The sequence below is a fragment of the Schizosaccharomyces octosporus genome (genome assembly GCF_000150505.1).
Source record: "Schizosaccharomyces octosporus yFS286 unplaced genomic scaffold supercont6.1, whole genome shotgun sequence".
Taxonomy (NCBI): domain Eukaryota; kingdom Fungi; phylum Ascomycota; class Schizosaccharomycetes; order Schizosaccharomycetales; family Schizosaccharomycetaceae; genus Schizosaccharomyces; species Schizosaccharomyces octosporus.
The window spans coordinates 726,147-748,227 of record NW_013185619.1 but is presented as its reverse complement, the minus strand read 5'-3'; the positions used below and the strand labels follow the sequence as shown (position 1 = coordinate 748,227).

Here is a 22,081-nt window from a genome sequence, read left to right as displayed (position 1 = left end):
TTCAAAAAAAGAAATCAGGAAATAATTGAGCTTGTTCATGATGGTCTTTTGTCCAAAGCTGAACAATTGTGATCTGAAGGGAGTTGATGCGCTGCTTGTATTTGCTTGCATTTTAAAGGCAATGCGGTTCTTCATAACCGGAATTTTTTTGTATTTGATTATTTTTAAAAGAAAAATGCTTTTCTTTTCTACAGCTTGTAAGATCTCATCTTCTATTGTCATGATAGCTTTTGAAATTCAAAACAACCGTTAGTACAAGCATAGTATAAGTACTTGAAAAAAGTCACTCATAAATCGTTCTATGTCTCCATGTACAATTATTTTTTTCTTTTTAAATAGGTGGGAATCAGAAGCTGGTATAGATTTTCGGTTAAATGGATTAGACAAATTCCAATAATATTATGAGAATTGCTTGGCACGCTCCCAAAGATTTAAAGCGGTATCCAGGTAGGTTTCTTCTTCACTGCGGTATTTTAAGCCTAAAGACTTTGAAAGTGAATTGTCTAACTTGTATAGATTTTCGTTAAAGGGGACATCACTAGGCTTCGAGATGGTATTTGTTTTTTCAGGAAAATGCTCACGCAGCATTTTACACACATGGTTACTAAAGAAAGGACCTTGAGCTACAAGCAAACGGCCATTGCTTAATTCTTCGTTCGTGAGTGCAAATACATGGGCGTTGGCAAGATCACGAACATCGACCTTCCAGTGCTGCAAGGAAGGTTGTATCTGGGAACCATTGATGAGATTCCAAAAGATTTTGTTTGGAGTACTTAAGGATTGCATACTGTTCATGGGATGGATAGAAGGACCAAGCACAAAAGGTGGATTGATAGTGCAAATGTCATACTGGGGATGCTTTTCTTTTACATAATCACGAGCAGCCTTCTCGGCAAACTTTTTGGAAGCACCGTAAGCAAAAGTACCGTTCTTGGTGGTTAACGCTTCCTCATAAGTAATAGGATTCCAATCTTTTTCAGTATAGTTATATCCTACATTAGGATCTGTTGAAAAATTTCTCAAAGCAACAAAGGAGGAAGTTATCACCACACGTTTCACCTTGGGCTCAGAGGTGGCGGCCTCCAAAACACGAAGAGTACCGTTGACAGCAGGGTCCAATAGTTCAGTCTTGTTGTCATGGACGTCAACAAGGACTGGAGAAGCAACATGACAAATATAGTCGCAACCCTTGACAGCGCCCTTCAAAGCAGGAAGGTCAACAATGTCCGTGACGATTACAAACTCAATTTTACCTTCAAGTTCTGGGTTTAGATGAATTAGTTTATTAGCTTTCTCCATGCTACGAACAGTACCACGAACACGATATCCTTCATTCACCAAACAAACAGCCACATGAGCTCCAATAAAACCACTAACACCGGTGACTAAAACTAGTTGTTGGCTTGACATTTTTCAACTTATTCGTAGCAGAGGCAACAGACTTGAAACCTAATAACAAACAATAAAGAAGCAAATTTATACGAATCGTAAATGCGAGATTAATTCTATGTCCTTGTAGTTGGTTTAGTGTTTCAAACTAAAATCTGTTTAACGATTGCTTTGTTAGATGTTTGACCGACTGGGTTTATTTAAGTTGCTTTTATTTTTATGACTTCAACATAAGTTAGGATACGCGAAGCGTTATATAAATTTTGCTGCGTCATCTTTCATATGAAAAAATCGGTATCTTAATGTTTACAAGTTCCGAATATAAAATTTAGCACCGTACACCATATAAACGTTTTCAAGCTGGCATACATAAACAATGAACGACTAATTTATAAAATTTTAAATTATGAAGTTATTTTCTATGTTAAAAAAAAAAAAAAAAGGAAAAATTGCTGCTCTTCGTAAGACTCAGCTGTCTAGGCGATACACTTCTTCATATAACAGGGTGTGAAGTAGACTTTATAGAAAATTTTATTCTTCAATCGACGCAGTATCGATAAGAAATCATTTTTTAATTTTATTTATTTTTTTTACCTATGAAATTCTACAAACGTATAACGTTGCTGATATGCTTTACCGTGGAATCATATTACCATAGAAAAACACTTTTCCAGAATTGTCGCCATGCATCTATAGTCAAAAAATCATAATTCAAAAAATTCGGTATATTGTCAAACATGCATAAAAAGGTTTTGGGTGCTTTTCAACAATAGCAAGGAAACAACTGTCGTCAGCAATCACAGCCATAAACTCATCATTCATTATAGACAAGTTGCAATTGATTCAGGATTTATTGTACACTCATTAAGACGACATTGTTGCTTCTGTCTGGCCTTGAATAACTTGTTTAGAAAGCTCTAGCTAGCTTTTCAAACATCAATGATGCTCTTAAAGAGGTTCGTGACCTGTTGAGCTATATAATATGATATGGCAGAACTGACTGAATCTGTATTTCATCTATAGGATGGAAAATAATGTGTTTTAAGCATACGAAATTATTTTGAATAAATCTGTTATTGTAAATTGTTTTTCATGGAGCACGTTGCACATCATGAGTTACTTCAATTCTTTTGCTAACTTGACTCAATGAATCATAACCAAAGTTAGAAACCAAGAACTATGGGTTTTCTGGTTGTACTTAACAGTCTACACCTTGGGAATTTCTGGTATTGTCTCTGTAAAACCGGGAAGAAGATATGTTTTAGCATTCTATTGAAAAATTTGCGACTTATGGAACTGTAACACAGAATCCCGGCCACAAACTACTTCTAAAGTAAGTTTCATTGACTATACATAACATCAAACAAGTTAAACAATTCAATTCACTTTAAAAGATTTTGAAGGAAAGACCTACATTATCGTCAAAAGGAGCATTATAAAAATTTTTGGTTTTTTAAAAAAAAGGAAAAGCCAGCATCTTTCCAGTTCCTTTTACTTTCTTATATTTCATATATAAAAATTCAGTGATATCCAAGCACCTTATCAACGTCTTACATATTGTTCATTATTATCTAACATCCATCCATTTCCGGACTTATCAGTATTGACCTTTCTTTTCTTTCTTTTTTTGTTTTCACGTCTATAACTTCTCTAACCTACCTATAAGTTCGTTTACGAGACTTCCTTTTTTATTTTTATTTTTATTTTATTTTTTCTCTCAATAGTTAAACGTTGTCATGGATTTTCAGCTTAAAGACCCAAACACTATTGCTCCTTGGAAATGCGCAGACAAGAAAGCATGTTGCATAGCTATTGACAACTCAACTGTCGTGCATGATAGAGATAGTTTGCTCTCTCGCCTGAGAGAGGTTTTAAATCATGAAATTGAAAAGGGAGACACCTATCCGTATGAAACCCCTTTAAGCTGGGAAGAGGCTGAAGAATACTTTTTAAAATACTGCACAGTCATTTGTTTAGAATGGGACGGTCAAGGTCCTCTTCCTAATCTTCAATCTCCAATCAATTGGAAGGAAAAGCTCCTTGGGTTTTTCATCATTAAGCCAAATTATCCATCCCGCTGTAGTCACATTTGTAATGGCGGATTTATGGTAGTTCCTGAAACCCGTGGACGTGGCATTGGAGGAATTCTCGCCCATGCATTCTTATACTTTGGTCCTCGGATTGGCTACAAGTCCAGTGTTTTCAACCTAGTATTCGCAACCAACGCAGCTAGCTATAAGTTATGGGACCGCCTTGGTTTCACTCGTACAGGAGTGATTCGTAATGCCGGTCGTCTACGAGGACAATCTAAACTTGTGGATGCATACATTTACCAATATGAATTTCCTCCTCTTGATCAAGAAGCTCAAGTCGAGGATGCATCTTAGATCTACTTCTTATTTTCAATTTTATTACTTTTTGTATTATGATTAGAAATTATATACAAGATCGTTCCTTTTTTTTCTTCGTATACAAAAAAACTAAAACATCCAACTTTCATTATTTCGTATTTTCCTACCATGCATCAAAATTTCCAAACCCCGTTCGTGTTTTCTTCTTTTTTGGTTGCGACGAGGCATCCAGAGATACTACAGTTGAAGGGCGTTTTGAATCATTATTCAGATACTTACCAACGGCTTGGGTCGTAGATGCCACAGAAGATGAATGCGACAGGTCTCTTCCAGTCCATGAAACATGATCGGCTTCGGATTTGTTTGCTTCCAAGGAATCTTTTTCCTTTTTTACTTTTTCTTGCTCTTCCTTTTCCCATTCTTCAAAGGGATCTACAAATACAACAACATCTTCTAACCGAATAGGGACTTTGGGATGGTCGTAGTCATTTGTTGGGACCTTCTCTAGTGCATCAAGTACTGCCATTCCTCCAACTATATGTCCAAAGATAGTATGTTTATTGTCCAAATGTTTGGCAGCATTGAATAAAAGAAAGCTAAATATATTAGCATGTTGAAAAAAAAGCAAAAGCTATACATACAATTGACTGCCGTTTGTGTTTTTTCCTCGATTAGCCATTGAAAGAATTCCTCGCTGATCATGATGCAGAGGATTACCAAATTCATCCCGAAATGGTTTTCCCCAGCAGCTTTCACCCCCCTTCCCTGTACCCGTCGGATCACCAGCTTGAATCATAAATCTAGGAATGCTTCTATGGAACACAGTATTGCGATAATAGCCTTTCTTAGATAGTTGGATAAAATTGTAAACGGCATGTGGAGCATAATCAGTGTGGAGTTCCAAGTTGATTTCCCCAAAATTGGTTATCATTCGAGCATAGCCTTTCTTTTTTATCCGGATATGGTTAAGCATGTAATCCTCCTGAGGAATTATTGCTTTTTCATTTTTGGTGACCGGAGAAAATGAAGTAGATGTAAGGGACGCAGATGCAAGACCTGTCGTATGAGCAGCGCGATATACGGGAAGCCCAGACTGTGTCGTTTCCGTAGTAATAGGATGCGCTAACTGTCTACGTGATGGCGAAACTGCTTCTTTTCTTGACTTCTCTATCGCCAGGCGTGCCTTTTGAATTTTTTCCTCTCTTGACATCTCCTTTTGCGTTTGTAAAGCCGAAAAGTCTCGCTTTTCAAGATTATGGGGGTCCTGAATCGTGATTATGTCTGAACGAGTAAATGCTTTTTCGCTAACCAGATCATTCCAGTTTTTAGCTTTTATGTTCAATCCTTCTACAGTATCCCAGGAAAAACAATTTCCCGTTGTTTTGATGGCTAAAATATGAGAAAATTCGGTGAATCCTTTCAAAGTAACTGGGTCACAGTATTCTCCAACTGCATTCTTTGAGAAATTCAATTTGATGAGATTGGACAGTGCAGCCTTTTCTCCAGTTACGGGATTAGTATTGTGCTTCCGAAGCCATGGGACAATAAATCTACAGCAATTAGTATCTTTTTATTAATTGAAAGTACTTACTTGAAATCAAAAATGATTGCATGGTTGGTGGAATCTACCAAACAACAAGGATGTGTGAATGGCTGCAACGAAAGAGAACAGTAATTGAAAGGAAGTTGACGAAATCTTCCTTTGGGCTGATTCCCTGTAATTCCGCTCATCCCGCCATGCCATCCATGAACCCCGGAATGCTCCGTTTGAGTCACGTATAATTTATCGGTATTCTTCCCCATTCTCCGTCAACCAGATATAATTTTAAATAGAACAATTAATCTAGTAAAAATAAATATAACAAAATATCACCTACTTGTAAAAATCCGTTCTAAAACAAATTATGCATGTAGGCTAATAGTAAGGGTAAGGAAGAAACCAAAGATCTGACTGACAAAGCTGGTGTTGCTCATACTTAGCTTCAGCGCATACTTGAAAAACAATAAAAAATAATGGCGGTTCCAACAGAACAAGAACGAGAATTATCAAATGAACCTGTTGCCATTAAAGAAATAAATACTGGTGCAGCTGGAATAGAGACGAACACTCAAACTGTAAACACTGGAGCAGAACCAAAAAAGTCCGGAAAAGACCTAAAAGCTCTAAAAAAAGCTCAAAAACAAGCTTCTAGGAAAGCGAGGGCTGATCAACAAGGTGGTGGTAAAGAGAAAGGAAATGGATCAGACGAAAGAAAGCAGGATCAGAATTCCAAAGGAGGAAATCAACTTAAAAAGCCTTCAAAACAGAATGGCAAAGGATCCCCTCCAGTTCCCAAAAAAGAAGATCCTGCTGTATTAGAACAAATGTTTTTTGAAGAGAAACAGGTTTCAATTTTCTCACACTTGGATTGGCGACGTCGTAGGACGACAGAAAACTTGCCTAAAGATATACATCCCGCAGTTATTCGTTTAGGATTGAAATTGGCAAATTATAAGGTCTTTGGCTCAAATCAAAGATGTATAGAATTACTCAAGACATTCAAAAAGGTTATTCGAGATTACCAAACTCCATTTGGAACAACTCTGAGCAGACACTTGACAACTCATGTCAATTCGCAAATCGCTTATTTAGTTTCTACGCGTCCTTTAAGTATCAGCATGGGTAGTGCGATTCGATTTCTTAAACTTGAAATTTCCGTATTAGACATTGATTTGACGGAAGAAGAAGGCAAGGAACTGTTATTAGAAAAGATTGACAACTTTATTCGTGATCGTATTGTTATCGCTGGTAAAGCTATTGTCCAAGCTGCCGCCGAAAAAATTCAAGATGGCGATATCATTTTGACTTATTTGCATTCATCTACGGTGAACGATGTTTTAGTACATGCGAAAAATATTGGAAAGCAGTTCCGTGTCATCGTGGTAGATTCCCGTCCCGAGTTTGAAGGAAGAACTTGCTTGAAGTTACTGACAAGCCATGGAATCCTTTGCACTTATGTAATGATTTCGGCTTTGGCTTATACCATGCAGGAAGTAACGAAGATCTTTTTGGGCGGTCATGCCATGTTATCTAACGGTGCTCTCTATTCTCGTGCCGGTACTTCTTTAATTGCCTTACTTGGTAAAGAAGCCAACGTTCCAGTCATTGCTTGTTGTGAATCTTATAAATTTACTGAACGCATTCAGCTAGATTCTTTAGTGTATAATGAGCTTGCTCCCGGTGACCAACTGATCAATACTTCAGTCGATGAGAACCAAGAAAAGCGAAGCGAACTTTCCGACTGGCATTCCGTTAAAAATTTGAAGCTTCTCAGTCTCAAATACGATGTGACTCCCCCTCGTTTAATTACTGTTTGTGTTTGTGAAATGGGTCTCCTACCTTCTACGTCTGTCCCAGCAATCATTAATGAGTTTAAACAAGTGTATGCCTAGAAGAAAGGGTCTTCTATGAAAATGAAAGATATGAATTGTTTTTTCAGGCGATCATTATAATTGCGATAAGAAGGATTGCAGATGAAATGGTTGTACCTTATTTTTTGGCATTTAGTAAAGAATTCATGATATGTGAAGTCTTTTATTAATTATGTTGGTAATATATAGCAAAAGTTTTGGATCTTGTTTCGGTGACTCTACGAAAAAGAAACACTATATGGGTCTTCAAGTTTTAGACTTCTTATGAACGCAAGTTGTCAAATGACTTCGTTGATGAAAAGGTACACTGTTGATTTTTGTTTGGCTTAGGTTTCTATATGTAAATTAGATATGATTTTGAGGTATTGGCATAGTTAGGTTTCCATCGGATAAACATATATATCTGCATCCTATGCAGAATTTGAAAGCGTACATTTTCATTGTAATTCGCGTTCGTATTATTCCAACTCATTCACATAGTCCACATGCTGTATAAGCGGAAACAGTCCTTGAGGACCTATAATATTCCGTTCAATGACGGACGATGAACACATACCCAATTCCCTGGATTAAGAATGCTTTTGCAATCTTATAAAAACATTAGAAATGTTCATCTTAAACTTCAACACAATCGGTTTTTGAGCACCTGTTTAAAACCTATCAAACAGTTAGTACGATTTGAAGGGCCGGATGCTCAAAAGTTTCTCCAAGGGCTTACGACACAAAAGGTCTCATTAGAGAAACCATTTTACACGGGTTTTTTGAATACAAGCGTATGTTGTCGATGTGCCTACTGCCTAGGATTATAAACTAATCAGAATAGGGACGTATTTTATTTGATGCATTTTGTTATCCTGAAAACATTACAACTACAGAAACTGGCAAACCAAGTCAGAGACTATATGTTGAAGTAGAAAATTTTAGAACTGAGGAGTTTTTGAAACATGTGATAAAGTACAGACTTCGCTATAAGTGTGATGTTACAGCAGTTAATCCTGATGAGTTGAGCGTTCAAGTAGGATGGGATCAAGATGCAGATAAAGTTATGAATGATAAGAATAGCATTGCATCTATGTGGGATCCCAGATTTCAAAAACCTCTGCTCAGCCGGAGCATTGTTTCATCGCATGCGTGTATCTCCAATGCTGACCTGAACGAGTACGCGACATTCCGATTCCGACACGGAGTCGCTGAAGGTTCTTCGGAGATAACTCCAGGGTCTGCATTTCCCATGGAAAGCAATTTGGATTGGATGAACGGCGTCGACTTTTATAAAGGATGTTATTTAGGCCAAGAGCTTACCGTACGAACATATCATACGGGAGTTACACGCAAAAGAATCTTTCCATTTATAGTAGAGAATGGAGGCCATAATTCCGATATTCAGCCATCATCCAAGTTAGCTCTTGGTGCTTCTTCTAACCAAGTGAGTAAGCGATCTCCAGGAAAGATCCTTGTTTTACAAGGTATTTATGGGCTTGCAATGTTAAGATTGGAATATTTAGGACAACCACTTGAGTGTAACGGTGTGCCTATTCGAATTATGGATGAAGTATGGAAAGAGCAAATGCAGTCTTCAAACTCAAAAAACTGAAGTAATCTTTTGAAGAAATTATTTTATTTAAGTTTTCTTTTCTTTGTTTTATGCCTTGAAAATCTACGAATCTATGATATGAATTTCGGTACTAATTTGCTAATCTTGAAAACCGGCTGGCAAAAGGGACAACATAACTTTGAAATGTTCTTTCTTCGCGGCTAAGTTTTTCTTATAAATGGTATATCTTGTGTAACAACCTCATTCAAGCATGTTCCTTTCGGTTTATATGCTGGCTGTTGGCCAAGATATAGAAAAGAAACCGCATTATAGTTAGCTAAAAAGTATTTCGATCTACCTGAAGCCCAAATTAACATTAATTTTCTTTATAGATCCAACTACTGATACTACTACTAGACCACTTCTTTCGTTTACTTTCATGTTTTTATGAAATTTTCGCTACACCTCGCAAGAGCTCGTAAAGTTTATGTTCGCTACTATGAGCATCCGAGCTAACTTATCCTTTACTATTCCCTCAACACCGTAGTGTAGAAAGCAGCATTTCACTCTCATTACTGCATTTGAGAGTAAAAAAGGCCTTTCTATAAAAAAAAGGCCGCCTTACTGTTGCACTTAAGTAAGTTGATGACTGGAAGATATTCCCATAGTAATCGGTTTTTATAATAACGGGAGTTGTTTTCGTAAGCATCTATTGGAGCATTCGTTTAAATTCGATCTCTCCTTGTTGCAGCGAGATTTATTCATTTTAATATATATCTATTGAGGAATTTGCGGCTTTTCCTAGCTACTTGCATAGATTGAAATCCTTTTCATTTCAATTTCGTAAAAGTTGCCTGCTTAGGTTTATTAGTGTACAAACGCACCGGTATTCGAAAATGGTTCAAATAGAAGCTTCTATATCTGAATCTGTTGGGCAAGAAGTTCCCATACCCCGGAACGCAACTGCTGAGGCAGAGCCAAAGAATATAAAGCAGCCTGATGTGGACGGGGAGTATGTTGCCGCAGAAAAACTTAATAAGGAACTTATTAACACGGAATTTGCTCCTATTATGGAACCCGGTCATCGTCGAGTATCAAAAGATACCGCTGATGGAATTTTGTTCCAATTCGAGGATGAACCTTCTTATTACTATGTTGTTACAACCTATATCTCCTATTTAGTTCTTCTTATCATTGGTCACGTCCGTGACTTTTTTGGTAAGCGATTCCATAAAGACGATTACAAATATTTGAAGGATAGCGACGGTTATGCACCCCTATATAATCATTTCGATAATTTTTATGTTCGACGACTCAAATTTCGTATTAATGACTGCTTCAGTCGACCTACGATGGGTGTTCCTGGCCGTATGATTAGACTTTTGAATCGTTATTCTACTGATAATAATTCTTCTTTCAAACTTACGGGTGATACGTCGTTGAGTTTGAATGTTTCTTCTTATAATTATCTCGGATTTGCCCAAAGCCATGGTCCCTGTGCCGTGGCCGTTGAGAAGGCCGTTCGCGAAAACGGACTCTCTACTTGTAGTGCCAGTACGACATGTGGCAATTATGGAATTCACTTGGAAGTTGAAGAATTGACAGCCAAGTTTGTCGGTAAACCTGCATCCCTTATCTTTTCTCAAGGATTTGGAACCAATTCCACAGTCTTCTCTGCTCTTATGGGACCCGGTTCCCTTATCATTTCGGATGAATTGAATCATGCTTCGATTCGTTTCGGTTCTCGTCAGTCTGGTGCGAATATCCGCGTTTTCAAGCATAACAACATGACTGACTTGGAACGCGTTTTGCGTGAGGTTATTTCCCAAGGTCAGCCACGTACCCACCGCCCATATACAAAGATCTTGGTTGTCATTGAAGGTTTGTATTCCATGGAAGGTAATTTTGCTGATTTGCCTCGCATTATGGAGTTGAAGAAACGTTACAAGTTCTATTTGTTCATTGATGAAGCTCACTCTATCGGTGCAATTGGTCCTCATGGTGGTGGTATTTGCGATTATTTCGGTATTCCAACTACTGATGTGGATATTCTGATGGGTACCTTTACCAAGTCCTTTGGTGCCGCAGGTGGTTATGTTGCATCTTCTTTGGAAATTGTGAATAAGCTTCGTGTGACGAATCCCGGATACATTTATGCAGAATCCATGAGTCCCGCCGTTTTGGCTCAAATTAAGAGTAGTTTCTTGGAGATCATGGATCAATCACCTGGCTCTATTGGTTTGGAAAGAATTGAACGTTTGGCTTTTAACAGTCGTTACGTTCGATTGGGTTTGAAGCGTTTGGGTTTTATCATTTACGGAAATGACGATAGTCCAGTTGTTCCTTTGCTTTTGTACAATCCTGGTAAAATTAATGCGTTTTCCCATGAAATGTTAAAGCGGGGAGTTTCGATTGTTGTTGTTGGTTATCCAGCATGCCCATTATTAACTTCAAGAGTAAGGTTTTGCTTTTCAGCGTCTCATAACAAAGCCGACTTGGATTATATTTTGAGAGCATGTGATGAGATTGGAGAGAAGCTTCAATTGAAAATTTCGTCTGGAGCTGCGGGTGAAGATGTTGGAAAAACCAATTTCGAAAACATCAAGAAAAAACAAGGTTGGTACAGTCCTCCTCGTTGGTCAATTGAAGACGTTATTTCCCGTGGTGTTGAGGATACCTTGAAACAATGATGAGTACATGTTGTTTGTTTTACTATGAACACAAAATATTTATATACATGAGAAAGACGAATGTATTTGATGCGCCTGTGTAGAAACATATACATATTTACCAATAATAGTATTCCTTTTAATAAGATTATGATGAAAACGAAGATGTGTTGAGAGTATTGGACGTGATCGGAACAGTAGAAGGTCGAGAAAAAAGTGGTATAACGTTAGATATAGTAAAGTACATTTTGTAAAAGAATAAAGGAGACTTTATTGATTCATAAGAGACTAGGAAGAGCTATAAAAAAAATAGAAACAGATAAGCAGCATGGTCATCATAGTCTATCCGAAGTAACCACCAATATACATTAAGCAGAAGGGACGCGTACCACAAGGACAACGCCGTCTCCACGCAAAAACATTTTACTTATAAAGCGGTCTTTATTGACGGCTTTTCCCTTTTTTCCAGAGGCATTTCGTTTACGCTCCGTCCACATCTAAGTAGCTTGGTTAGTATGGGAAAAGAAAGAAAAAGAAAAAACAGAGGTGGTAAAAGAAAGGAAATGAACGTACTTCTTTGACATTTTCTAAAACAAGATTGGAATGACGGTCAAAAGCCTTTACTCTGGCCAGTAGCTTTTTGTTATTGCGGCAGTTGATTAAGACTTGGTCATGGTTTTTGACAGCTTAGGGGATGTTAGATTGAATAAAAGAATAAATAAAAAGGAATGGAAGCATACCTTGTTGCAAAACACTCAAAGGTCCAGCGGTGAATTCGTATTCCTCAAGGCGAGCGAGTTCCAATTCAGTGAGCTCGCTCCGAGGTCGATTGACGAGATCTCTACACAATTAGTAAAATAAGGAAATAAATACAAGAAAAAGTCACATACGCCATTCGAAATGGAAGGAAAAAGAAAGGTGAAAAGGATTTTGGATTTGGCTGGTACTTTTGGTGTTTGAATTTTTACGAGGTAACGTGGGTGACAGACTGAAATGCCCACATAGCAAGAGTAAGTCTAGGAAAAAGAGGAAAGAGACTACTATGAATGAGAATATGATTTTTTTTTTTTTTTTTCTTTTAATTACAAAAATGAAATGGTATGAGATGAGATGTACATGTTCTACAAAGCATAATGACTTACAACAACAGACGTTGTATGTTATGTCGAGTGTAGTTCTTTAGATGAGCTTTGCAAGAAAACAGGATTCATTTAATATTTGTATTCATACAACTATAAAAAAGAAAAAAACGTAGCTAGAAAAAAAAGGAAGATGTCTCGGATGAATGAAATTTTTTTTTTTATTTTTTTTTTCTTGCTTTTCTACTGTAAACAAATAAACGCATTTATGTTGTTCTTCAGTAAAACAATTCCTTTCGCTATATAGTCTCATTTAATCAAGACTATTCAACAAGAGTCAGTATGTCCGAGTGGTTAAGGAGTTAGACTTGAATCATTCGAGCTATCTAATGCGCACTGCGCTCGCAGGTTCAAATCCTGCTGCTGACGAATGTGCGCGGTAGGAGAGTGGAACTCCGACGGGCTCATAACCCGTAGGTCCCAGGATCGAAACCTGGCCGCGCAATTCTTTTTTTTTTTTTTGTTCTTTCTAAATTTCTTGGTAACTCATGAATTTGCTGCTCGCCCTTTTTGTCGTTGCATTCGGTGGTTCCTGTTTGTTGTACACACATTCATGAATTCCCAAGACAAGAGAGACCTCAGACTGAATCTCAACGACAAAAGATGTTTCCTAATTGCGGACCTTGAATCACTGAAAATATACAAAAGTTAATTTCTTCAAGACTTGTATACTCTTGCACGTTATACTATTCAACATCTAATACCTAAGTCATACTAAACAACACTAAAGAACCATACTTACCTGTCTACCTCCTACCATACCATCAACAACGTTCGCTCCTACACGACAAGTTTACTTACTACTGATTCAAGTTTATGATTTTGACATGAACAATTTCATAGAAAGATAAAGCAATCTTTTATTAACCATAAATATAGTATTAGTGCACAAAGACGCAAACATGCAAAAAAAAGCAAGATTTAGTTTCCTACTTGAAAAGGTACATAATGAAAAAAGGGGAATTCCTGCTACCATTTTTTAGCATGAAGCAAGAGTCAAAGAATATGAGAAAGACAAGGAAAAAAAATAAAAAACAGACAAACAAACAAATTAAAAGATGAAAACACCAATCAAGAGGAGAAAAGACGAGACAAAGACAAGACAGGACAAGACAAGAGAGAGAGTCAGACCCATATTTTTTATATACCTTTTAGGATTATGATTATAATTATATCTTTTGAATTTCATAGTTGACGGTTTCTCTGGTTTCTCTCGAAAAAAGAGCGAATACATGTAAAGGTATTCATATTTCTCTTGACATTCAATCATTGCATCACAGCATTTCATCCATCAAGTATTTTGTATCGTTCTTTAAGTAGTACGACGAGTAGTGGGATGGACAAACACTTCAGGATCAGCTACCAACTTTTTAGTAAGACTAAAGGTAGCAAAGCCAGCAGCAGCGAGAACAGCAGCACCCAAAGGCATTAATTCCATAGGGATTTTACGAAAGTTGGGCATACGGAAGGCCATTTTGGAGACTGAGTGAATTTGGAGAAAAAAAAAAAATAAAGACAAAATAGAACAGAGTTAAATAAAATATGAACCGATAACCGTTGAATACAGATAATTCACGACCAAGGTCCAAAAGCAAACGACAAAATTAAAACAAGATGATGGTGGTACAGAAGAAGGGAAAAGCGCAGGACTCATGCTGCTTTATATAGGAAAACGGAAATCTTGTCCCGCTTTCTAGCGGAAAACGAACTCCAAACCAAAAAGATAAAAGGACCAATGGAATCCTGGATACAAAGATTCATTGGCATAGATGGTGTTTCGAAGCGTTAAATAAAATACGTAAGAGCAGCGATTGGAGTTAATGAACAAATCATAGGGGATAGAGAATTTTATACACCAATCAAAAGAAAGAAGGTTACAACTACCTTAACTGGCCTTTCTCACTGGTGTGGAGGTAGCCAATAAAAATGCTTAGAGAACGTACTACGCCAATCAAAACAAGGGCGGAACAAAAAACAATGCGACAAAAAGGAAAAGACGAAATTACAAGAAAAATACTATAAATGAATTGATCAAATTGAATTAAATTGTTTCAAATTTTTATATTTGAGTCTCATTTTCTGGTTTGTTTTTTTTCATGTTAACTTCTTCTCCTCATTCGCCTTCGCACCTTATCCCGAGCCTTCTTTCCCTTCCCCACATATGATGCAAGTTTGCGACGAACAGAGAAATGCGCTTAGGAAGGACAAATATAAGCATATGGTTTTATGTTAAATACTGGAATATGCGATAGAAAAAGGAATGTTTGGAATCAAAGAGAAACAATGGATTGTAATATGATGATGGTAGAAATCATGGGAATACGAATCCACTAGAAAATTTGTATGTATGTGTTTTATTTTGTTTAATTTTCTTTCATTCTATTCTATTCTATTTTGTTTTATCATTTTCGTTAGAATGAAGTTTGAGTTGGTTTTGCTTTCACTTTTGCCATTGCCAATGTCATTGCCATATTATACCATCATGTTATGTTTTTATTATGTTATGTTATGTTATGGCAGTCGACCCTTACCTGGCTTGGCTTTACTTTTCTACACATCTTTTCTCTATGATTCTTTTGTATCATTCCATAGAAAATTGGATTCTTCTAAACCCTTTCTCGGTCTGACCCTCCCTTCCTTTATGATAATATTGTCTCTGTGTTACCTAGAAGGGAACAAGCTTTGTATCATAATGATTTGGCTAACGTACACCGCTTCACTTGTCCTTTGCCAAACAGAAAACCATTAAGTCTTTCCTGTAGAGTTTGTTTTTCCTTTGTTGTCAACCCAATTCTTTTTTGTTTTTTCCTCCATTACAAACACCGCTCTGTCCGGGATTATATACGTTTGCTCTCGTCATCTTTTCAATTCTTCATTTTCCATTTTTCCAGTAACTCGCACTGATTGAATCTAGCTCGCATTGTTACAATTAGTCTTAAATCTCTTATTCGTATAGTTTTCTTTTGTTGCTTTTTCCTTGTGTCCTCTACCTGCGCTACGTACGCTTCAGTAAAAGACCAATCCACCTTTATAGATCTCTGTTCCTCTGTTTCTTTATTTTTTGCTTTTTCAATCCCCTTATTTTCATCATTCATCATGGCTGGTCGTCGTCTTAGTAGCAATGCTCACATTGACCTTCAGCCCATCCGCCAAGGCATCCTTCTACCCTTCAATGACCGTCCCAAGGAAATGACAAGTCTGATAGAGTGTAATGAACAGTTTTTTCGCTCTATATGTGATACGGTGGGTGAAAAAAAATACCAAAAACTTTTGCATCTTTGGAAAGACACTTCACGTTCGGAAATTTGTGACGCCAATTTACTACTGAAAAGTCAAAGGCTTTTACTTTGTCTTCCAGAAGATTTGGATCCAAATACCGATACAAAAACCACTAATGACAGTCAAGGCTCCTCCGGTTCGTTCCAAATCGACCATTCCCGCTATCATCTGTGGAGACAATTTTGTAATGTCGTTGGTTATGATATGCCAACGCCAACGTCCCAAGAAGACAATAAAGCCCATGAAACCATCCTTGAATCCCCTGCTACGGAGGAGAATGATGCCGTCATGTCCAGTGACTCCAACGAGGGTTAATCATGTTTTTCTATTCTATTCTTTTTTATTTTCTTTCTTCCATAAAACACTTGCTATTCGGGCATGTACAACAATCAGACTTTCCTTCTTTTTCTTCATCCTTTTCAAATGCCATTTTGCTGAACCCAGTTCTTTTGGTTTTTGAACATCTCTATTATGGACAGAATGGATGGACCCTATATCACATGTCTATCTTCCTTTTGCTTTCCATTTTATTGTACTAATACTTTTAATTTTTCCTCCGTATTTTTCTAGTTTTATTCTTCCTATGATTCTCTATCTTTTCAGTAGGGTGCTGAGATTTATGCTTTTATGAAACGAACTATTCCTTTATTATTATTATTATTATTACTTTTTTTTTCTTTTATTGCTCACACTTTGTTATGACTACTTCTCTCATGCTCCAGATTCCCAAATCTTCAAGCGCATATTGAGAATTCCGTAAACTGTTTCATGATATTCATAACGATTGTGTTTATTTTGGTTTATTTTTTTCCCTATCTCTTCCCCTTTCTGTGTATTTCTTTAATTTTTTATAAGTAAGCTTTTTATGCTATTTTCATTTATCTCTCGCTTTCCACTCTTCCAATAACTTATTCGTAAGTGATTAATTTAGTACTTCCTTGCAATAACATGTTTGCTTGTCATATCGAATTTAAGCTAGCCTTTTCAAATGTTAATTTCTTACAGAATTTACTCAAAAGTTATTCTACCAATTCGCATACTTCTAAAATTCACTATGAAAAAATTGAAAATCAATTCTTTATCAACACAATTAAAATGTACAGCTTTATCAAAAGCTCATGGGCTCTTGGACAACTTTTCATGAAATCAAAAAGTTATGGTTAATCTTGACGTTCATAGATCTGAACTTGAATAAGGAATTTACGATTCCATAACTCAAAACCTCCCCGCACATATGCTTACTTTTGCAAATGCCATTTAAATCATCTATTTTAAGCACTCTTTTGATGAGCATGATGAACAGCGTGAATAATATGTTCCACCACTTTGGGTTCGGCAAGAGTACTCACATCACCAATTTGATCAGCCTCGCCAGCAAGGATCTTACGGAGAATACGACGCATAATTTTACCGCTTCTGGTCTTGGGAAGATCACTGAAAATAAGTTTACGAGGAGTTGCGAAAGGCCCAATGGTAGAACGAACGCTCATAATTAACTGCTTCTCAAGATCAGCGTTGGCAGTTACGCCTGGTTTAAGAAGAATAAAGGCATTAACAGCTTGTCCAGTAAGTTCATCAGGGATACCAACAACAGCGGATTCAGCAACAGAATCATGAGAAATTAATGCGGCTTCAATTTCAGCTGTGCTTAAACGATGACCAGAAATATTTACAACATCATCAACACGGCCACGAATCCAAATATAGCCGTCTTTATCACGATAAGCACCGTCTCCGGTAAAGTAGAAACCAGGATAAGGCTTCAAGTAGGTATCGATAAAGCGATCGTGTCCTCTCCAGACGGTACGGGCAGCACTGGGCCAGCTACTGCGGATGGCAAGTACACCTTCAACATCATTGCCTTCAATGACTTTACCATCGAGAGGGTCAATAATTACAGCGTCGATGCCGAAAAAGGGAAGTGTGGCAGAACCAGGTTTCATCGGGGTAATAGGACCCATAGAAGAGACAATATGAGATCCAGTCTCAGTTTGCCAATATGTATCAGCTACGGCACATCGGCCTTGTCCTACCACATTATAGTACCACATAAAAGATTCAGGGGCGATGGGCTCACCAACGCTACCCAAGACACGCAGAGATGAACGGTCATGCTTGACATATTCGTCACCAGCGCGTTGAAGAAGACGGATCGCAGTAGGAGCAATGTACCATTGAGTCAACTTGTGACGTTCTACCATGTCCCAGTAGCGAGAATAGTCGGGATAAGCGGGCGTACCTTCAAATACAAGGGTGGCAGAACCAATCATGAGGGGACCGTAAACGATATAGGTATGACCAGTAATCCAACCAACATCACCAGCACAACCCATACGGTCAGTAGGATGAAGGTCAAATATGTATTTGCAAGTGGCAGCAGCACCAAGCAAGTATCCACCAGTGGTGTGGACAACACCCTTGGGCTTACCAGTACTACCAGAAGTGTAGAGAAGGAATAATGGGTGTTCAGGGTTGACAACAGCAGGAGGGCAATATTTGGGGAATTTTGGTACTAAATCGTGCCACCAAATATCCCGTCCTTCTTCCATAGCAGTGGAAGCATTAGGAGAACGTTGGAAAACAAGAACGTTGGTTAAAGTGGGGCAGTTGGGGTATGCTCTGTTAACAACAGACTTGAGAGGGATACGTTTACCACCACGATGGCTTTCATCACAGGTGATGATAAGTTTGGAAGAAGAATCATTGATACGATCAGTCACAGATTCGGAAGAGAAACCAGCAAAAATGATGGTATGAATAGCGCCTAAACGAATAACGGCCAACATAGCAATTATAGTTTCTGGAATCATAGGCATATAAATGGCAACACGATCACCTTTGGTAACACCAAGCGAAGCTAATGCACCAGCGCATTGGGATACATCAGCCAAAAGTTGACGATAAGTGATGTTGCGGCCTTCATTAAGTTCATCAGCTTCGTATATCAAAGCAATGTCATTAGGACGCTCGATGGCATGACGGTCGACAAGATTATAACAGGGAGAAATTAAACCGTCAGTGAACCAAGCGGCATCAGCATTTTCAATGGAGCCTTGCTTGACAGTTTCGAAAGGCTTTTCCCAATGGATTATTTCACGGGCCATTTTTCCCCAAAAGGTTGTGGGATCACGTATGGATTGTTCATACATGGCCTTGTACTCCTCCATGCTGGAGATGTTAGGCTTGGGAACAGAGGCATCCTTGTGAAGACGAGCAGGAGGGTCTATAACAAAAGAGTAATTGGTAGCGTGTTGGGTCATCTTGTTAAAAAATACAACAAAGAATAACTAATGAAAATGTGGAATCTTAACAAAGGATTGTTGAGTCGTTTCCTAGAAAACTGTATAGTGTTGGTCAATAAAAATTAACGAATGAGGTATAAAACGAAAATGCAAAGATTTGAGACCAAAACGAATAAAAAAGAAGTGAAGGAATCAAATCGGGAATCCTTGACCAGAAAAGGAAAAGGAAGACTACAAAATTTCATCAGTTAGTCAAAAAAATAAAGAATAAAAACAATTCTACTTTCAAGTAAAACACCCTCCATTGCTAGTTTGCTTTATAGAAACCAGTTAACCGGCGAAGGCATAGAACAAGGCCTGTCCACTGAGTTCATCTTGTGAATATGTGCATACCTATACCAACTAGATAGAAAAAATAAAGGAAATCAAACGAAACTTGGTTACGGTAATTGGAAAAGAATACGAAAAGATTCAGTCCGCAAAATTAGCCTAGAATAGAGTCTGTAGGCTAGATTTTTTGTAATAGCCTAAAACTTTTATTTTTCCAAGAATAAGAATCTATATTTTCACTTTGTGAAAAAGATATCTTCAAAGGGGACGAAATGACAAGTTGTGCTGATAGTTGTCAAGGTGGTGTAGAAAATGTATATAGATTCTGAGCTTTGGTTATAATCGTTAAACAACAAAGATCAGATCGTTATATGTACTACCACGCAGATGATAACAGGAGTATGAAAGCGAAAACGCGAACGTGTAGCAGAGCTAGCGGATAGGAACGCGTATATCGGGGAATCTATAAATGAGACGATAGAAAGAAAGAAGCAGCAAGTTTTTATCGTTTCACTTTGAAAAAAAATTCAAGTTAAAACGAGTAAAAAGGAAGAACGAAGGTGCAACGAGTTGTTGGTTTCTAATCCCCAACAAGTTGTGGTAGTTGGTAAGGGAAAGATGCGTGAGTTCTTTAAGGAGGGTATACGGAGAGAGAATCAGGGCATACAAAGTGCAAAATGAATTACTTTTTCAAAGGAAAAAAAAAAAGAAAAAAAAAATAACATTTATTCAAGTAAAGTAGAGAAAGAAACCTTGGAATGGTCAGTTTATGATTTTTCATTAGGACTAAGTAATAAGACATTGTTATTCATGAAGTTTGGGGGAGTAATAGGTATGAAAAGTTTGTAAATTGTTTCTACTGGAAAGGAGCAATCATAGAGTGGTTTGCTGGATCTGTCATATTTGTGCCATGAAAAAGCCTTTTGAAAAGAAGAGTGCAAAAAGAAAAACTAAAAAGCATGAACATGTAATACTGAAACATTGAAAGAAAGATGACTCTGCAATGAACGGATTCTACGTATACCGCTCGAAAGCTATTCCAGGAAAGAGTCATAGCTCATGCTTGCTTGATTCGTTGGGTGAGGTTTTGGGCCAAGGCAGTGATGGCAATTCGAAAGGCCTCGTGAATAGAGTCATGAATGCCAACGATACCTCCGGACATTCGAATAAATCCCTCAACCATGATATTTTGCACCATGCCTTCGGAATGCACAATGAGCCCATCAGCATCTTCTAGAGAGCCAGATCCTCCTTTGGAAACTCGGGGGAACAGCTCGTCGCCCCAGGCATCTTTTCGATAAGCCTGTACCTTCTGAGGATAAGTTCTCCCATCCACGGTGAAGCCAGCAAGCGGTTTTCCTTGCGCGCTCATGTACCCCAACTCGACAGCAGTCCCTGGATCCATGTCGGGTCCTCTTCGGAAAGGGTCTAAGCAAAAGATACCGGCATCACAAAAGTCCATCAGCTTTCTATCCAAGGTAGCAATCGCCAAACTCGTAGCAATCCCTGGCTCCATATCTTCCACTTCTTCTTGGCCATCAAAGGGTGCCATTCCAACAACACCGACTTGACGACAAATAGCTTTCAATTCTTCAAACAGAGCATACGCATTGGGTCGAAACACCAAGTCTCCTGCCAAGTAGACTTTTGGTTGTGCCACAACAGGCACAGCCATGTCCCTTTTCTCGCACATACTAAAGTCTTGAAACCTTTTTTTGCTTCGTTTTCGGTCTTCGTTTCCAAAAAAATTATTCCTTTGATGATGAGTTTCTACGAATTCCTCCTGTGTTGTTCAACAATCCAGTTTGGGTCTTGCAGGATCCATGCAAAGCCTATCAATCCTTCACCATGATGTATCTCGCTCATTTCGGTGGAGCCTCTTTTCTCTCTCTCTCTCTCTCTCTTTCTCTCTCTTTCTTTCTCACTTTCTCACTTCTCTTTGTTTCTTAGTATGATAAGATAATACTAGTTATCCAAGGCCAAAGCTAGAAAACACATACAGAAACAAACAGAGACAGAGACAGACTATAACCAGTAAGAATTGAATTTTTTTATTCAGATTTTTTATTTTCTTTCTCAGAAAACTGTTCGCCAATTCCATTCTTCTCACTTGGTATGTTTATTTACGAGGTTTCGACTCTTTTTGGGGTTTGTTTACAAACAAACCAACCTGACGGACTATATCCATAAGAGCTCGAAAAATCAGGAAAGAAAAGGGTTAACTATGATCGCCCAACTCTTTCTTTTGATATTGAAATAAAAATTTACCGTTGAGTCTCCAAGCCCAATTTATTTACTCTTGGAGATGAGTGTCCACCTTGCTACTTGCTAAGGGACAGGGCCAAAACAAGTATAACATGAATTTTCTGGCTTTTTCGAAACTACCAATCTTGTTTTTTTTTTGTCAAATAATTAGATCATTTACTATAGAATCTTAAAGCTCAATAATATCACACCTTTTGTTCCTCATTCCTCCTCGCCGACTAGTTCACTTCCTTTTCATTAGCCAGCTAGCCATCTCCTACTACTATTACCTATTGTTTACCACCCAACACCGCCGACCCAAACCGACCCACCCACACGGCGAATTCCATTCCAAGTCACATCAGTAGCCGACGTTACGATGCGATAAAACAGTTAACAAACCGCTTTTTTTATGCACAATCCAAGATAACGATATTGTACCCCACCTATTGTAACCGCGAGGATTGGTTGACGCGTGGAAGATTTTGGGGAA

General features: G+C 37.9%; 11 protein-coding genes and 2 non-coding genes across 13 annotated transcripts; 7 read left to right on the top strand and 6 right to left on the bottom strand.

Annotated features, from left to right (window-relative positions):
• Positions 1-399: 399 nt before the first annotated feature.
• SOCG_02953 (flavonol reductase/cinnamoyl-CoA reductase family protein) lies at positions 400-1,410 on the bottom strand (the record flags this gene model as incomplete). The annotated part of the gene is made up of 1 exon (XM_013161443.1): positions 400-1,410. The coding sequence occupies one exon, from the start codon at positions 1,408-1,410 to the stop codon at positions 400-402; it is 1,011 nt and encodes a 336-aa protein (XP_013016897.1).
• Positions 1,411-2,396: 986 nt separating this feature from the next.
• SOCG_02952 (L-azetidine-2-carboxylic acid acetyltransferase) lies at positions 2,397-5,635 on the top strand. The gene has a single exon (XM_013161442.1). It carries the CDS (start codon positions 3,126-3,128, stop codon positions 3,774-3,776), a length of 651 nt encoding a protein of 216 aa, XP_013016896.1. The 5' UTR covers positions 2,397-3,125; the 3' UTR covers positions 3,777-5,635.
• On the bottom strand, positions 3,778-5,671 carry SOCG_02951 (cyclophilin family peptidyl-prolyl cis-trans isomerase Cyp8). The gene is made up of 3 exons (XM_013161441.1): positions 5,332-5,671; positions 4,382-5,290; positions 3,778-4,336 (listed from the first exon to the last, which is right to left on the bottom strand). The coding sequence occupies exons 1-3, from the start codon at positions 5,541-5,543 to the stop codon at positions 3,904-3,906; spliced, it is 1,554 nt and encodes a 517-aa protein (XP_013016895.1). The 5' UTR covers positions 5,544-5,671; the 3' UTR covers positions 3,778-3,903.
• Positions 5,613-7,585, top strand: SOCG_02950 (translation initiation factor eIF2B delta subunit). The gene has a single exon (XM_013161440.1). The coding sequence runs from the start codon at positions 5,754-5,756 to the stop codon at positions 7,170-7,172; it is 1,419 nt and encodes a 472-aa protein (XP_013016894.1). The 5' UTR covers positions 5,613-5,753; the 3' UTR covers positions 7,173-7,585.
• A 13-nt stretch (positions 7,586-7,598) lies between these two features.
• On the top strand, positions 7,599-9,221 carry SOCG_02949 (iron-sulfur cluster biogenesis protein). The gene is made up of 2 exons (XM_013161439.1): positions 7,599-7,924; positions 7,975-9,221. The coding sequence occupies exons 1-2, from the start codon at positions 7,727-7,729 to the stop codon at positions 8,743-8,745; spliced, it is 969 nt and encodes a 322-aa protein (XP_013016893.1). The 5' UTR covers positions 7,599-7,726; the 3' UTR covers positions 8,746-9,221.
• Positions 9,156-11,559, top strand: SOCG_02948 (serine palmitoyltransferase Lcb2). The gene has a single exon (XM_013161438.1). It carries the CDS (start codon positions 9,582-9,584, stop codon positions 11,373-11,375), a length of 1,794 nt encoding a protein of 597 aa, XP_013016892.1. The 5' UTR covers positions 9,156-9,581; the 3' UTR covers positions 11,376-11,559.
• On the bottom strand, positions 11,509-12,289 carry SOCG_02947 (Sm snRNP core protein Smd2). The gene is made up of 4 exons (XM_013161437.1): positions 12,245-12,289; positions 12,095-12,195; positions 11,928-12,040; positions 11,509-11,851 (listed from the first exon to the last, which is right to left on the bottom strand). Exons 1-4 carry the CDS (start codon positions 12,247-12,249, stop codon positions 11,723-11,725), a joined length of 348 nt encoding a protein of 115 aa, XP_013016891.1. The 5' UTR covers positions 12,250-12,289; the 3' UTR covers positions 11,509-11,722.
• A 480-nt stretch (positions 12,290-12,769) lies between these two features.
• SOCG_16108 lies at positions 12,770-12,862 on the top strand. Its single transcript has one exon. It is a non-coding gene; the product is annotated as a tRNA-Ser (tRNA).
• A 4-nt stretch (positions 12,863-12,866) lies between these two features.
• SOCG_16107 lies at positions 12,867-12,938 on the top strand. The gene has a single exon. It is a non-coding gene; the product is annotated as a tRNA-Met (tRNA).
• An 867-nt stretch (positions 12,939-13,805) lies between these two features.
• Positions 13,806-13,967, bottom strand: SOCG_02946 (uncharacterized protein; the record flags this gene model as incomplete). The annotated part of the gene is made up of 1 exon (XM_013161436.1): positions 13,806-13,967. One exon carries the CDS (start codon positions 13,965-13,967, stop codon positions 13,806-13,808), a length of 162 nt encoding a protein of 53 aa, XP_013016890.1.
• Positions 13,968-15,140: 1,173 nt separating this feature from the next.
• SOCG_02945 (uncharacterized protein) lies at positions 15,141-16,691 on the top strand. The gene has a single exon (XM_013161435.1). It carries the CDS (start codon positions 15,590-15,592, stop codon positions 16,085-16,087), a length of 498 nt encoding a protein of 165 aa, XP_013016889.1. The 5' UTR covers positions 15,141-15,589; the 3' UTR covers positions 16,088-16,691.
• Positions 16,664-20,025, bottom strand: SOCG_02944 (acetyl-CoA ligase). The gene is made up of 2 exons (XM_013161434.1): positions 19,408-20,025; positions 16,664-19,245 (listed from the first exon to the last, which is right to left on the bottom strand). The coding sequence occupies exon 2, from the start codon at positions 19,030-19,032 to the stop codon at positions 17,044-17,046; it is 1,989 nt and encodes a 662-aa protein (XP_013016888.1). The 5' UTR covers positions 19,033-19,245; positions 19,408-20,025; the 3' UTR covers positions 16,664-17,043.
• Positions 19,973-21,951, bottom strand: SOCG_02943 (nucleoside 2-deoxyribosyltransferase). The gene has a single exon (XM_013161433.1). It carries the CDS (start codon positions 21,035-21,037, stop codon positions 20,402-20,404), a length of 636 nt encoding a protein of 211 aa, XP_013016887.1. The 5' UTR covers positions 21,038-21,951; the 3' UTR covers positions 19,973-20,401.
• Positions 21,952-22,081: the final 130 nt, after the last annotated feature.